General features: G+C 46.7%; 1 protein-coding gene across 1 annotated transcript; it reads left to right on the forward strand.

Annotated features, from left to right (window-relative positions):
- Window positions 1-483: 483 nt before the first annotated feature.
- Window positions 484-14,454, forward strand: TMEM45B (transmembrane protein 45B). The gene is made up of 6 exons (XM_082201570.1): window positions 484-588; window positions 5,811-6,008; window positions 8,386-8,598; window positions 11,203-11,387; window positions 12,219-12,364; window positions 13,720-14,454. The coding sequence occupies exons 2-6, from the start codon at window positions 5,825-5,827 to the stop codon at window positions 13,859-13,861; spliced, it is 870 nt and encodes a 289-aa protein (XP_082057696.1). The 5' UTR covers window positions 484-588; window positions 5,811-5,824; the 3' UTR covers window positions 13,862-14,454.
- The last annotated feature ends 998 nt before the right edge of the window (window positions 14,455-15,452 follow it).

Below are 15,452 nucleotides of genomic sequence, written 5' to 3' on the forward strand. Positions count from 1 at the left end.
CTAGGGAGGGAATCCCTGTTCTTATTGGTAACTACCAGGAGAGGATGGCGAATACAGCATGATTATTATTATTGCTGCTGCTGCTGCTCTTCCTGTTATTCCACTATTCTGAAAAATCACTCAAAAACACACACAGGGACATATTCTCATCTGGGAGAAGGAAAACAGCAGCTTGATGCAGCTCAGAGAGGGATGGAAATTACAGGAGGAAGGGCAGGTGAGAACCTTATTGGAGCCATTCCTGTTTTCCAGGACTATGACATGTTGCATAGTGTGTAAAATGTTAGAGGAAGCCATCTAAACAACAACAAAAATGTTGGGATGACTGTGCCTGGAATGTGCCTGTAGTCTCCTGGGAAGTTGACCACTTGGTTTCCAGAAGGCATATCCAATTACAAATGTGTGCCGACTGGTTTAAATGATGTACAGGGTGGAGAGCTCAGCAGGGCAGCCTCCTCCCTGCCCTGCTCCTCCCCTTGCCTGCTGTGATTTACTCCTACGCAGACCTGCTTGCCACAGCTCACACTTGAGAGCCTGAATTTGGCAGGATCTGCTGGGGCCTAAGCAAAAGAAGCACCCACCACACCAGTAAGTACCACACTGTGCCCTCCTGAAAGGGACGCTTTTGATTATGCACATATATCCTTATGGAGCAAGTATTTCTGAAACAGAATCCTGTAGAGAAAAGTAGGGGAATGCGTAAGGAGGACTGAGGTGATCGGGTTTTTTCCTGGAAAAAGAAGTGCTGGAACTCACCATGAACACCTCCCTTGTTCAGTGGCGTAGTGTGGGGGGTGCAGGGGGGCCCAGCCGCACCGGGCACAACATCTGGGGGTTAGGGGGCGCACATCCACGGGTTAGGGGGCGCAAATTACCTGCCTTGCCCCGGGTGCTGACAACCCACGCTATGCCACTGCCCTTGTTCTCTTATACAGTAGTACCTTGGGTTAAGATCTTAATTTGTTCCAGAGGTCTGTTCTTAACCTGAAACTGTTCTTAACCTGAGGTACCACTTTAGCTAATGGGGCCTCCTGCTGCCACCACACCGCCGCTGTGTGATTTCTGTTCTCATCCTGAAGCAAAGTTCTTAACCCTAGGTACTATTTCTGGGTTAGCAGTGTCTGCAACCTGAAGTGTCTGCAACCTGAAGCGTCTGTAACCGAAGGTACCACTTTAATGGCAATGGCACCCACCTGAGAAGTGCTGGAACTGGGTTCCGGCAAGTTCCAGCTGAAAAAATGGGGTTCTGTGGGAGACCCAGGTTCAAAACCACCAGCAGTTTTATGCACAAGCTCAGGAAGCTTCAACTTGCAGCCTCTAAATACAAAATGAATGACTAAATTTAAAGTTTTGCATAACTCGATAAAAGAAACAGAAAACAACCGTCAAGGGTTGCCCCAAGCAGAGCGTCCTGCAGTAGTCCAGTTGGAACATAATGTTACAGAGACTAAATCGGACATTATTATTCTGATGTGGAAGAAATAGTTACTTTATTATTTCTATTTTTGTTGTTCTTTCCTTTAGAATAAATGTTTTTCGGTGCTGCTATGGGGGATCTTTAGCTTGGCATAGCTTGGGATCTCAGTGTGTCTTAATCCAGCCCTGTTCAAACCCTACTCAGCCGTGAAGCCCACTAGACCAGTCTATCTCCCTCTCCCTCTCTAGGAGGGAGACCATTGCATGCCACCTTGAGCTCCTGGGAGGAAACTAGTGGGACCTGCAATAGAACGTTGCAGCATGGAATGATAGAAGTTTATAAAATTATGCATGATTTGGAGAAAGTGGCTAGAGAAGTTTTCCTCCCTCTCTCAAACACTGTGTTGTTGTTGTTGTTGTTGTTGTTGTTGTTGTTGTTGTTGTTGTTAGACCCACCAACTTTAAAATGCCATAGATTAACAACCAAACGCCTAGTTGAAAAGGAATGTATTCCTGGCACCTAAAGATATGCAATGAAGGTGCTTGGGCAAGCCTCCCTGGGGAGAGCATTCCACAATCGAGCTGCAATTATTCATGCTCATCAACCTGAATAGGTCTACTCTGATTAGGACTATCATTGGCTGGGCTTTTGACTCTACAGCTCACTGGTGATAAAGACTGAAGACGTTAAATGAGTTTTTCAAAGCTCTGGCAAAGCTACATGCAGCCTGGCTAAGGAATTGGTCCACCAAATTAATTGCCATGTTGGAAAGGAAGTTTGCCGTTCTCCTTGCACAACAGGGTTGTTTTCTTCCTGTTGGGAAATGTGTTGTAGACTCCCTATGCACTTCAAAACCATGGCAATTTTCCTTCAGCACAGCCTTCATACTTTGCCAAATTTTGTTGATGCTATGTGTTAGAGAGCTTTCATGTGTATAAATTGGCTTAGCGTTTTGGGTGTATGAAAGCAGAGGAGGTGACGTTTCAGGGCAGGCAAGCAAATTTATGCAGGGAAGGAACAAGGTTCTTTCAGAAAGGGTTAAAGCCTCCCCAGTCCCTTGAGTGGGGCTGAGCAGATGGAAAACATGCAGACCTTGCTGTGGAAGTAGTTATCCACCTGGCAGGAAGGCAGATATATACAGTTAGGCTTAAATTGCAGAGAGAAGCAGAGTGAAAGATGGTGTTGCAATTATGCTTATAGTAACTGCAGTTCAAACAAAAATGAAATTAAAGCTCAAAGCATAAAATTCAGGGTACGAAATTGCAGGTTTCCAGAGACAAATGGTCTCTGGAAAAACACCAAATGTGCCTTACGTTTGCCTCTGCATCTATATTGTTTTGAGTTTGTGGGTGCAAGACCTCTCTAATCCCTGGATCCAGTAAATGTGGGAATTTAAGCTGGGTGCCAGACTTAGATTCAGCAGGTGTTAAAAGCTAATCAAGCCAGGCTAGCTTCTTGGTGAGGCGAAAGGAGACCAAGGGAAGGGGCTTTGTGGGAGACAAATCTCTCAGCTCGCAGACAGTGAGAATGAATGAAGGCAGTGTTGAGAGTTAGGAGTTCTGTGGCCAAGAAGCAAGGTATCAAGCAGAAAAGCCAGAGAGGTAGAGAAATGGTGCGTCTCTGCTTGAATCCAAAGCTGTGGCTATGGGAGAAACAAGACCCTTTTGGGGTGTTGATACTGCGAATCCCTCCATCATAAGCTTAGCTTGTACATATGTGTCAATAATAATAATAATAATAATAATAATAATTTTTTATTTATACCCCGCCCTCCCCAGCCAAGGCCGGGCTCAGAGCGGCTTACAAGCAATAATAAAAACAAGATGAGTGATTACAACTTAAAAACAAAAATAAAATACAACATTAAAATAATGGAACATTAAAATATTAAAATGAAGCCTCATTGCAGGAGAAGGAAAAGAAAAAAGAAAAAGGGGGGCGGAGGGAATCAAATTGGCTCCAATCCAAAGGCCAGGCGGAACAACTCTGTCTTACAGGCCCTGCGGAAAGAAATCAGATCCTGCAGGGCCCTGGTCTCATGAGACAGAGCGTTCCACCAAGTTGGGGCCAGTGCTGAAAAGGCCCTGGCTCTGGTTGAAGCCAATCTAACTTCCTTAGGGCCCGGGACCACTAGGGTGTTGCTATTTATGGACCTTGAGGCTCTCCGTGGGGCATACCAGGCGAGGCGGTCCCGTAGGTACGAGGGTCCTAGGCCGTGAAGGGCTTTAAAGGTCAAAAGCAGCACCTTAAATCTGACCCTGTACTCCACCGGGAGCCAGTGCAGCTTGAAAAGCACTGGATGAATATGCTCCCATGGCAGAGACCCCGTGAGGAGCCCGCTGCAGCATTCTGTACCCGCTGGAGTTTCTGGGACAGCTTCAAGGGCAGCCCCGCGAAGAGCGAATTACAGTAGTCAAGCCTGGAGATGACTGTCGCGTGGATCACTGTGGCCAGGTCGGGGCGGGAAAGGTAAGGGACCAACTGCTTGATGCGGCGAAGGTGGAGAAATGTCACCTTGGCTGTTGCTGTGACTTGCGCCTCCATGGAAAGGGAGGCGTCAAGGATTACACCTAAACTCTTAACGGAAGGCAATGGCACTAATTGGGCCCCCGCAAGAGAAGGGAGTTGGTCCCTCATCTCCATGCTATCCCGACCTAGCCATAGGACCTCTGTCTTCGAAGGATTTAGTTTCAATCGGCTCCCACGAAACCATCCAGCCACAGCTTCCAAGCATCTGGTCAGTGTGTAAGGGGCCGAGTTGGTGTGGCCATCCATCAGCAGATAGAGCTGAGTGTCATCAGCATATTGATGACAGCCCAGCCCAAAGCTCCGGATAATCTGGGCAAGGGGGCGCATAAAGATGTTAAAAAGCATTGGGGAGAGAATTGCGCCCTGCGGCACTCCACACATCAAGGAGTGGCGTGACGACATTTCCCCCCCTAGTGCCACCCTCTGTCCCCGACCAGAGATAAAAGAGCACAACCAGTTACGGGCTATGCCCTGTATCCCCACGTCTGCAAGGCGATGGTCCAGAAGATCATGATCGACCATGTCAAAGGCTGCTGACAAATCCAAAAGGATCAGCAGTCCTGACCCGCCTCGATAAACCATATATGCTAAAGACACCACAGTCTCCCCTGTGCCTCATTCCCAAAAGGAAACATGAGTGTTGGGGAAGCACCTGGAACTCCTGGAGACTTGTACCACTTGAAGATTGGGGTGGTGTGCAAGTAAGTGTGTGTGTTTATTATAAGGACAATACAAAAAGAAAAGCAGGAACGTATTTCTTTTCCATCATCTCATTATATGTAAGAGGAGTGTACAACAGCATATAAACAATGAAAAGTGAAAAACCATTAAAATGGGACAAATTAATCATTAGAATGCTGGCTAATCAGCATAGGCCTATCGGCATTTTTAAAAGTCTCCCAAAAGTGCCTGAAAATCCAAAGGGAGGATATCTAGTATGTAACATTCTTCAGAGTTCCAAATTTAATGCGCTGGTGTTGGTAACCGACAGCTTCCGTTCTCCCGACATTTCCCTGTTGATTTCTGCATAATATTTGAACCGTCACATGACATAAGAGCCACTTCCATAAATATAGCAGAATATAGCACAAATAAAGCACCCATTTCTGTGTTATTTGCAGACAGACTTTTCCCCCTGGAAACAAATCTTCTTCTTTGGCGATCACTCGTAGCTGAGTAAGATTGTCTTCCATAAACACGGTTTTAACAATGAGTCCATAAGTGACTGTGGAGGCCAATTCTGGATCCACACGTCCTTCCACAGTGGGGACATTGGTTTCCGGGCAGGAGTTGATCACAGTATGGATTTGCCAAGCATGCCTTCCTCTTAGCACATTTCTCCCTTGCATCCTGAGTTCGAGTGTCTTCAAAGCCCATGACACCTTTGGTAAAGGCACTCAAGTTGAGCTATATTCCACTATATTTACAGAAGTGGCTTTTACAGTGTGTGGAAGCTCAAATATGGAAACTGACAGTTAGGGAAATGGAATAAACGGTCGTATGAATGCAGCTGAAGTCAGCATTGTGACCTCATTGTGTCACTGAGTCAGATGTGAGCCAGCCACAGCACTCTTGATGCCGTTCGCTTCCCCCCTTCTGGGTCTCTGCATTCACTGTGGTCCAGAAATAAGGACATAGAACCATAGAACTGTAGAGTTGGAAGGGACCACAAGGGTTATCTAGTCCAAACCCCTGCAATGCAGGAATCTTTTGCCCAACGTGGGAATTGAACCCACAACCCTGAGATTAAGAATCTCATGCTCAACCGACTGTGCTGTTTCATTGGGCAGAGGAATGGTTTCACAACCACATAGCACATGCAGTCACTGACATTCTCTGTGGGTTTCCTCTTCTTGTTTTGAAGGGTCAAGCGCAACGATGCCCAGCTTTATTGGCAGTGCTCTTCGCGGGAACTTCTTCCTGATGCTTGGCCTGTGGTGGTCCATCAAATACCCCATAAAGTACATTCTTCTAAAGCTGGATTCAGGCAACCCACACAGCCATTGGATCCAATCTATGGATATTATCGAAGGAACAATGAAAGCTTTCTTTGCTCTAGGAGGTACTATACTCCACCGTCATCTTCCTTCTGCAAGAGAGATGATGTACCATTATGAATCATCTTTTTTATATCTATGTCTCGGCACTGGCAGACAAACGTGGGGGCGGGGGGGGGGAGCAACACGCACCAGCCCCACCCCCGCCTGTTCACCAATCTGGGTGCCGGAGCATGTCGCTCCACCACTGTGTCTGGGGAAAATTTACAGTCCTACCAGTGTGGTGTAGTGGTTAAGAGCGGTAGACTTGTAATCTGGGGAACCAGGTTCGCGTCTCCACTCCTCCACATGCAGCTGCTGGGTGACCTTGGGCTAATCACACTTCTCTGAAGTCTCTCAGCCTCACTCACCTCACAGAGTGTTTGTTGTGGGGGAGGAAGGGAAAGGAGAATGTTAGCCGCTTTGAGACTCCTTCGGGTAGTGATAAAGCCGGATATCAAATCCATACTACTACTACTACTACTACTACTACTCTCCTTCTTCTTCTTCTTCTTCTTCTTCTTCTTCTTCTTCTTCTTCTTCTATAGAAACGACTGGAAATAAGTTTGAAAACAGTACAAAATGATCCCTTAAGGGCAGAGACCTTTTCATCTTCTTGGAAAGGCTAGTTGCAACAAAAAATGACTTCAGTTGTTTTCGGAGAGTGCAGATATGCACTTTCAATGGGAATGCTGTCCTACAAAGCAGGGGCAGCCACACTGAAAGCCCTGCTTTGCACTGGGGAGCAAAGCTTCTGATACTTTAGGGACTTTGTAGAATTGTAGAGTTGGAAGGGACCCCAAGGATCATCTAGTCTAACCCCCTGCAGTGCAGGAATCACAGCTAAAGAGTCTCTGACAGATGGCCACCCAGACACTGTTTAAAAGCCTCCAGTGAAGAAGAAACTGTCCTATAGAATGCAGCAACCTAATGGGTATATAAGGTCTCTCAAGGAACCTGGTCCTGAGCTGCTCAGGGCCTTATATGTTGACACCAAAACCTTGGGTTTGGGCCCGTGGCAGAATGGTAGGCAGTGCAAATACTGCAAACACGGTGCTACATGCTGGTGGCAATTTGCTTCCAAAGCAACCTGGCCGCTACCTTTTTGTTTGTTTGTTTGGATTTGATATCCTGCTTTATCACTACCTGAAGGAGTCTCAAAGCGGCTAACATTCTCCTTTCCCTTCCTCCCCCACAACAAACACTCTGTGAGGTGAGTGGGGCTGAGAGACTTCAGAGAAGTGTGACTAGCCCAAGGTCACCCAGCAGCTGCATGTGGAGGAGCGGAGATGCGAACCCAGTTCACCAGATTACAAGTCTGCCGCTCTTAACCACTACACCACACTGGCTACCTTCTGTGCCAGCCTTCCGACTGCAAGCCAGAGAGCAGAGCCTCAGAGGCTGATCTTAATGCTGGCGACTTTTTGGACAACCTGACCACACACCGTTTAGGGCATCGGGGGCAAGACCAGCACTTTTAATGGAGGCCAGAACTGAAATGGCAACCAATATAACTGGCACAGAGTAAGTGTAGTGGGTTCTTCTGCCCATGTTTGCAGACTAGCCACAAGTGTCCTGCTGGGCACATTCTGCACCAACTGCCGTTTCCAAACCAAGGGCAGCCCCATACGGTAGCCTGGATGTAACAGAAGCATGTGGTATTTGGTCGGCTTTCTCTAGGCAGGGCCACAAATCTCAAATCAGCCCGAGCTGGAGTTGCCAAAGGCCCATCTAGTCCAGCATCCTGTTGTCACAGCGGCCAACCAGATTCCTGTAGGAATCCTGAAAGCAAGACGTGGGCACAACAGCACCCTCCCCACCTGCAATTCTCAGCGGTGGATATTCAGATTGCCTCCCATGGCGGAGACAGAGCATAGACATTGTGGCCTTGGAAAGACCACTCAGCTGAATAACTGCCTCACATTAAACAGTTGGAAAACAGAGCTGCTGAGTTTGTGTGTAGGTAAAAAAAAGAAGTCATGCCATTGAAATAGCAAGTTTTAGTGTGAAAATCAGCAAACATGTGGCTCATCCTTAGCCTGTGCGTAACTCAGGCATCCCCAAACTCGGCCCTCCAGATGTTTTGGGACTACAATTCCCATCATCCCTGACCACTGGTCCTGTTAGCTAGGGATGATGGGAGTTGTAGTCCCAAAACATCTGGAGGGCTGAGTTTGGGGGTGCCTGTCGTAACTTGTAAAGAACCCCAGTGAGGCACATTATTACTTGCTAAGCCAGTAAGAGTTTTAGGTCAGGAGGCTTCCTAAATACTTGCATTTACTGCTCTTTCTGCTGTGTGCTCTGTTTTCTTCCTTTCCACCCTATCATGTACACCTGCCTTCAAATTTTGCCCAGTCCTTTGCTCTGCTAAGGAAGCAAAATGACTTGTGTCCTGCCTTACAGGAATATTGGCTGAGCAGCTGGTCCCGGGCGGACCCCACCTTTCTCTCTACGACAGCGAGACCCAAGACTGGGTCCAGCTGATGAGCTGGCAGCACATGACCATGTACCTCTTCTATGGCTTTTCTGGAGTGGCGGATGTCCTCGTCCATACGTCGCTCAAGTTGCCGGTGGGGCTGGATCGCCTCCTGTTGGCTCTGGCTTTGTTTGCAGAAGGTGAGCAATGAACAGAGGCTAATGGTCTGAAGCATTAAGATAGACAAGTCAAAAGGGTCGTGATGAGAAATGGCAGCTGCCCCCAACTAAAGACAATCAGGGATTGTTCTCCAAGCTTTGGAGCGTTGGGGCAGGGTAAACACAAGACATTCTGCTAGCTAGGAGGCAGTGATTGCCAACAACCTAGATGGATTTAAAATTCAGGCAGGGGAAGGCTATGAATGGCTATTAGCCAGGATGGCTGTGCTCTGCCTCGGTGGTCAAAGGCAATTATGCTTTGAAATAACAGTTTCTGGAAGCCCAGTGCTCTTCTGAAATAAAAAGTTCTGACTAGGCATCTGAAACTCAGTAAAGATGGTGTCTGCCTAACTTCTTGTGGCAGGGAGTTCCATGGAGTCGGGCCCACGAAACTGAAGGCACGGCTCATGGTTGCTATGAGCTGTGCTTCTGCAAACCACAGTTTCCCCAACGCCTGCTGATACCTCTTCTCCTGCAGGAGGGTGATGCCATTTGGACTACGTAAGAAATGGCACTCCCACCCTGAGCACCAGAGCACAAAAGCCTGTGGGCTATGACCATTGTGATTTATTGACGAGTAACCGTCTTTTGTACACATAATTAGGGACATGGGGGGGAAGGCTTTATTCCTCCTTCTTTTTAGCATGCGCTGAAGTGTGGAGCGGTAATTCTAATGTTTGCTAGCCATTATAAGCGCAGAATCATGGGGCGTTTAAGTACTTGAGGCTTAGCAAGACTGTATTATGTGATCTTGAATACACATGCAGATCACCTAATCGCAGCAAATAGGCAACTGGAGAATTGGCGAGTAGTTTATTTACATAAAATGGCCACTAGGGGGCAATTACGGTTTATGGAAGAGGCTAGTTTATTTTCCATTATAGTTTCCTACCCCAGCTTTAAAAAAAATATTTTGAATGTACCCTGATGTATTAATTTAGCAATAACCAGACACACAAAGCTGCCTTATACTGAGTCACACTGTTGTGTTTATCTAGACCAGTACTGTCTGCTCTTAGCAGCACCTTTCCAACACTTTTCAGGGGGTATTTCTCCCCACTTCCCCCGCAATCAGCCCAGCTGCTCCACATCTTTTTATAATTTAAGGGTCCAGGAACCAGACAAGATCTCTTCTGCATGCAAAGCTGGTGATCCCTCATTGCATAGGGTCCCACCTTCAGGGACTGCTTTTTTCCAAAGGCTGTCGAAACAAAAAGCCTCCTGTGTTGCAGATGAACTCCACCTTAATCAGCTGCTATCGAATGAAAATGTTAGCAGGGTGCTTTTAAGGGACGAAATCTGTTCAGCTCGCAATGTGATGTGAACCTACCTCTTTTGTACTTCCTGAATCCGTATGTGAACCACAACACAGCTATTATTCGTCTTTCACACTTCTGTGAAGCACCAGAACCCTCTCCCTTATTGTGATTTCCAGCAACTGCTTCTGACTGTGGAGACCAAGCACAGCCACCATGAAGAATAGCCACTGATAGTCCTCGCCTCCATTAATTTGTGCAATCCTATTTGAAAGCCAAGTTGGTGGACATCACTGCCTACCAAGCAAATGAGTTGCATGCTTTAACTATGCTCTGTGTGAAGAGATTGCTTTCTTTTATCTGCCCCGAATCTTCCAGCATTCAACTTCGCTAGACATGCCCTAGTCCTACTGTTAAAGGTAAAGGGACCCCTGACCATTTAGGTCCAGTCGTGGCCGACTCTGGGGTTGCGGCGCTCATCTCGCTTTACTGGCTGAGGGAGCCAGTGTACAGCTTCCGGGTCATGTGGCCAGCATGACTAAGCTGCTTCTGGCAAACCAGAGCAGCGCATGGAAATGCTGTTTACCTTTCTGCCAGAGCGGTACCTATTTATCTACTTGCACTTTGACGTGCTTTCGAACTGCTAGGTTGGCAGGAGCAGGGACTGAGCAACAGGAGCTCACCCCGTCGTGGGGATTCAAACCGCCAACCTTCTGATCGGCAAGTCCTCGGCTCTGTGGTTTAACCCATAGCGCCACCTGCGTCCCTCTTAGTTGTACTGTTAGGAGGGAGAAAAAGGTTTCTCTGCCACCTTTCTCCATGCCATGAATAATTTTACAAATTTTTCATCATGTTGCCTCTTCCTTGCCTTTTCTCTAAACTAGTAAGCCCCCAATCGCTTTGAGAATTATGCAAAGCACACATCAACAAGTAAAGTGACCGCCCTACTACAGCTGTTTGGTGCTAGAGACACCATGATTCACAAATGCCCACATTCTGCAGCCAAGATCATCTCAAAGCTCAAAGAGCTGCAGTGCAATGAGCAATGCTCATTGAGTAAAAACGCCACCTCCGTTTAGAGTGCAGCAACCTCAGAATATATGGAATGAGCAGCTTGGGAGGCATGATCAAAATATATTCCACTGCCAGCCAGGGACAAAATGGGCCAAAGCTTGAAATGGCCTTTGACTGCCCACACATAGAAAGCAGAGGGAAACACCTGCTTAACATGCAGGCAGGCTCCCCAAAGCATATTGATTTAAGAATCCTTGAAGGTCCAATTTTGCTAATGCTCTTGAGTAATCGTCCCCTGTGGTTTGGATTCTGGCAGGCTTCCTGTTCTATTTCCATGACTACAAGGACGCCGCGTTGACGGAACATCTCTATCATCTCATGAGCATCGCTGTGTTTGGAGCTGCCCTCTGTGCCTCGCTGGAGGTCTTCCAACGAGATCACATCCTCCTGGAGCTCTTCAGGGCCAGCCTCTTCATCCTCCAAGGATCCTGGTTCTGGCAGGTTAGTAGCAGGGAGAGTGGCTGGGGGGTGGGGTTGCTGTTGCCTGTGCTTCAGATTTAATGTCCAGGTCTGTGAAATGTTTAAATCAATAACCCCCCCCCCCAACATGTGCTGGAGTGCAAGTGTGTGCGAAGAGAAAGGTGTTGCCGTGAGAAATGCACTGGAATAATAAAAGGTGGCTGTAAGCCAGTGGCACCATCAGGGCAGGACCTTAGGGCAGAAGTCCAGGGACCTACTCAGCAAAATGACCAGGAGGGGCCCCAGTTGCAGCAAGGCAGGCTTATCACATTTTGAAGTCAGTGAAGTGGTACACATTGCCATCTAAAAAGAGCAGGGAGGAGACTATTTACCCCATTCTTTTAAAGCCCTATGGGAGAACTTTAAATTAAGAGTCATGGATTCTTCCCCAAAGCATTCTGGAAGCTGTGTTAAGAGTGCTGGGTGTTGTCTCCTATTTCTCTCCTTTAAAAAAAATGGAGGGGAAGTCTTGACTGTTTAAAGTAGTATCATCACAGAGCTTTGGAGGTTTGGTGTGAATGCAACCTAAGATTAGCTAACAGCACCACTTCTGTGAAGCAAAGTACCTTTCTGAGTTTAAGGGTTCATTTGCAAACTGGAGAAACATTCTTGGGCACCACACACAACACCCAATTTAACTGGCTGCAACAAAACGCTTCATTTGAATTTCAGCAAAGATGGGGAAGAAGAGGGGGTTCTGAGGGTACCAGGCCTCTGTTGGGCACCTGTACACCAGTGGGTGCTATCCTGGCAAGTCCTATATTATACTCCTGTAGCTTTGAATGATACGACATCTCTCTTTGCAACCCTCAGATTGGCTTTGTTCTGTATCCACCATGGGGAGTTCCAGGTTGGAAACAAGAGGAGCATGGAAACAAGAACTTCCTGACCATGTGCTTCTTTTGGCACTATGCCATTGGCCTTCTTGTGATGGCAGCCAATGGTTTCATCAGTCAGCGGTAAGTGGTGCTCATTAGGTAGGCAGTGGGTGGACCCAAAATGATCCAGTGGACTGCTTCATGTGGGAACAGGTAGCCATGGTTGGCTAGTGGTAGTCCAAGGATGGACATTACTTATGTCTTGGCCGTGTTCAATCTTTTCTACTTAGGACAGGGATGAGCAATCTGTGGGCCCTCCAGGTGTTGCTGGAATATATTAGTGGCCCATCATCCCTGACCATTAGTCACGCTGGCAGGGGCTGGCAGGAGTTGGGAGTCCCCAACAACATCTAGAGGGCACATATCCTCTAGCCTCAAACAGCAGTGTAAAAAGTTGTGGGAAGAGGCGAGAAACAAGTAACTTCTCTCCTTTTGTCACTCCTTAAACATACTCCCTCCTCACTTCAGGCCTGTGATAGCCAATAGTAAGGTCAAAAAAGGTAAAGGACCCCTGGACGGTTAAGTCCAGTCAAAGGTGACTATGGGGTTGTGGCACTCACCTCGCTTTCAGGCCGAAGGAGCCGGAGTTTGTCCACAGACAGCTTTCCGGTTCACATGGCCAGCATGACTAAATCGCTTCTGGCGCAATGGGACACCATGACAGAAACCAGAGTGCATGGAAACATCGTTTACCTTCCTGCCGCAGTGGTACCTATTTATCTACTTGCACTGGCGTGCTTTCGAACTGCTAAGTTGGCAGGAGCTGGGACAGAGCAATGGGAGCTCACCCTGTCACAGGGATTCAAGTTGCCGACCTTCTAATCAGCAAGCCCAAGAGGCTCAGTGGTTTAGACCACAGCATCACCCATAACTGATCTCATACCAATACTGATGTGTCATGCACATCAAGCCAGTGCATTGCTCCACACTGACAATGTATGTGACACATTGTTCCTGTAGCAGTTTGAAAAGGAGTAACATCCATTCTTTGACACAGTGTGTGGCTCAAAAATACGCCCCCCGCCTGCCATTACTGTATTTTAAAAATCCTTCCTTCTTATCCACCCTTCTTCACACTCTCTGAGAAACTCACGTCAATATAAAACAGTTCAATATTTTTTAAAAAGCTGTTGTAAAAACTTAACGGAATAACTACCAAGAACAATTAAAAAATGGATCAGGTGGTAGGCAGAGAAATGCAGACAAAGGAACCCTGTGGAGTAACAGCAGCCAGACGTCAAGCAATGCTCAACAGCTGGCGTCATGACTGCACAGTGTGCCAGCCTGTGTGGCTTGACCATTGCTTTGCAACCTCCATGGGAACAGGGCGTGAGGTCAACAATTATGCTGCTGTCAATTCCTTAGCACTTGCTGAAATGGGTTTTGTTTCTCCCCGTTGCATATATCAATATATTTGGGGGTTTGCATTTCTGCAGCTGCAGTAACGGACGTGGAGTAAACTATGGAAACGTCGAAGTGGAGCTGGATGTGGAGCTGGACTTGGCATGTTGTCTATGGAGGAAAAACCGAACCCCGGATCCTGTCCTCCTACCAGAGAACATCTCAGATGAAAAATGAAGGGTCTCATTTTCCCCTATTCTTCAAGATTTTTTTTAAAAAAACTGTGAAGTTTCTAGTTCCCATCTGACATAAAGGGTGCTCTTTATATTAAAAACAAACATAGTAGTCAACGGCAAAAGGGGAGAAGCTGTATCCTCTTATATAAGTGTTCAAAGCCTTCAGCTGCAAGCACACTCACCTCAGCAACTTCCCAAAAAATTATATACAAGGGCCAAAGTGTGCACTGGAAAATGTCCTGCTAATGAACTTTGTGGCTTTTTTTTAAAAAAATACATCAAATCTGATGACCTTTTGAGGACTTTGTGTTTACACTGCATGGGACATGCAATTTGTAATTAGATTTGGTTGTAAGCAATGGGTTGGATGTCAAGCTGCCCAGTTAAATGAGTGGCAAAACCCTTTAGGCATGATCATTATAAAAACCACTCTGGGGTCCATTAGAGCTACAGCCACATCTGTAATGCAAGTTGGCCAGATCGTGGTTCTGACTGGTACATTTGGTATTGTATTGAAATTTCTGCATGCAGTTTAATTCATCTATATGCATATGTGTACATATGTGTATTGCCAATAAAGGGTGGTTTTCTGCAGAGACTTTTCAAGGGAGCAATCTATATGGCGTCTATTGAACACTGATACCTCATTCACCTTCCACACAAGTAATGGAAACATAACAGTGTGATATATACAGCTCCCTGGAACATCAACATAACCAAGTATCTTCTAGGCCGCATCGGCACTATTCATTTAAAGCAGTATCATGACATTTTAAACTGTTGTAGCTTCCCCCAAAGGATACAGGAAGTTTAAGGGTGGGTGCAGAGCTATAATTTTCAGAGTGGTTTTGTTGTAGGAATTTATGTATAGGTTTGGGGGGGGGGGTTGCCCCTCCAGCAGATATCATGCACATGCAGCCCACTACCAAAATCAGCACAATCACTTTTGTGACTTTTGTGATTTGTCCCCACAAAACACTTCATCACAGTTTCTTCCTATCTATTCAAAGGGCCTCTGCTTCACAATACCAAATGTAACAATTCACTGATAAATTTATCTATGTACTGGCTCACTGGGGAAACTTCAGAAATTCATATAGACATGCAGCCCCTCTGCCTGAGTGATAATCCTTGGCATCCTGATACCTGAGTGCCAGACAGGTAGCCATTCCAGAAATAACAAACCCAGAAAAAGACAAAAGGGTGTGATTAACTTGGCTGGGAAACAGGGAAATGTAAATGTCTCTTTTGTTTCACTTGATAGATGTTTGGTGGAGGGCTAGGGGAGCATTGGGGCAGGGTCCAGGATGCTCAGCACCAGACCTCCCCTCTCATGATGTAATGATGATGTATTAGTGATGTAGTTTAGGGGGGTGTAACATGGGGATTAACAGCTAATAAAAGTTTGGGTTCTCTTTTGTACGGGCCTTCTATCTTGTTTCACCTTGTGGCAGGTGGGAGTCCTGTCGCAACAGTCTTCAATAAAGACCAACCCTACTGGCTGCTGTTTTGCTCTGGTATTCTTGGCTGGTGTCCTTGTTTTTTGTCCAAGGGAGCCTTCAGATTTCTCCGTTAACAGCTTAAAAATCAAG

The sequence above is a fragment of the Podarcis vaucheri genome (genome assembly GCF_965113315.1).
Source record: "Podarcis vaucheri genome assembly, chromosome: 15".
In the NCBI taxonomy this organism is placed as follows: domain Eukaryota; kingdom Metazoa; phylum Chordata; class Lepidosauria; order Squamata; family Lacertidae; genus Podarcis; species Podarcis vaucheri.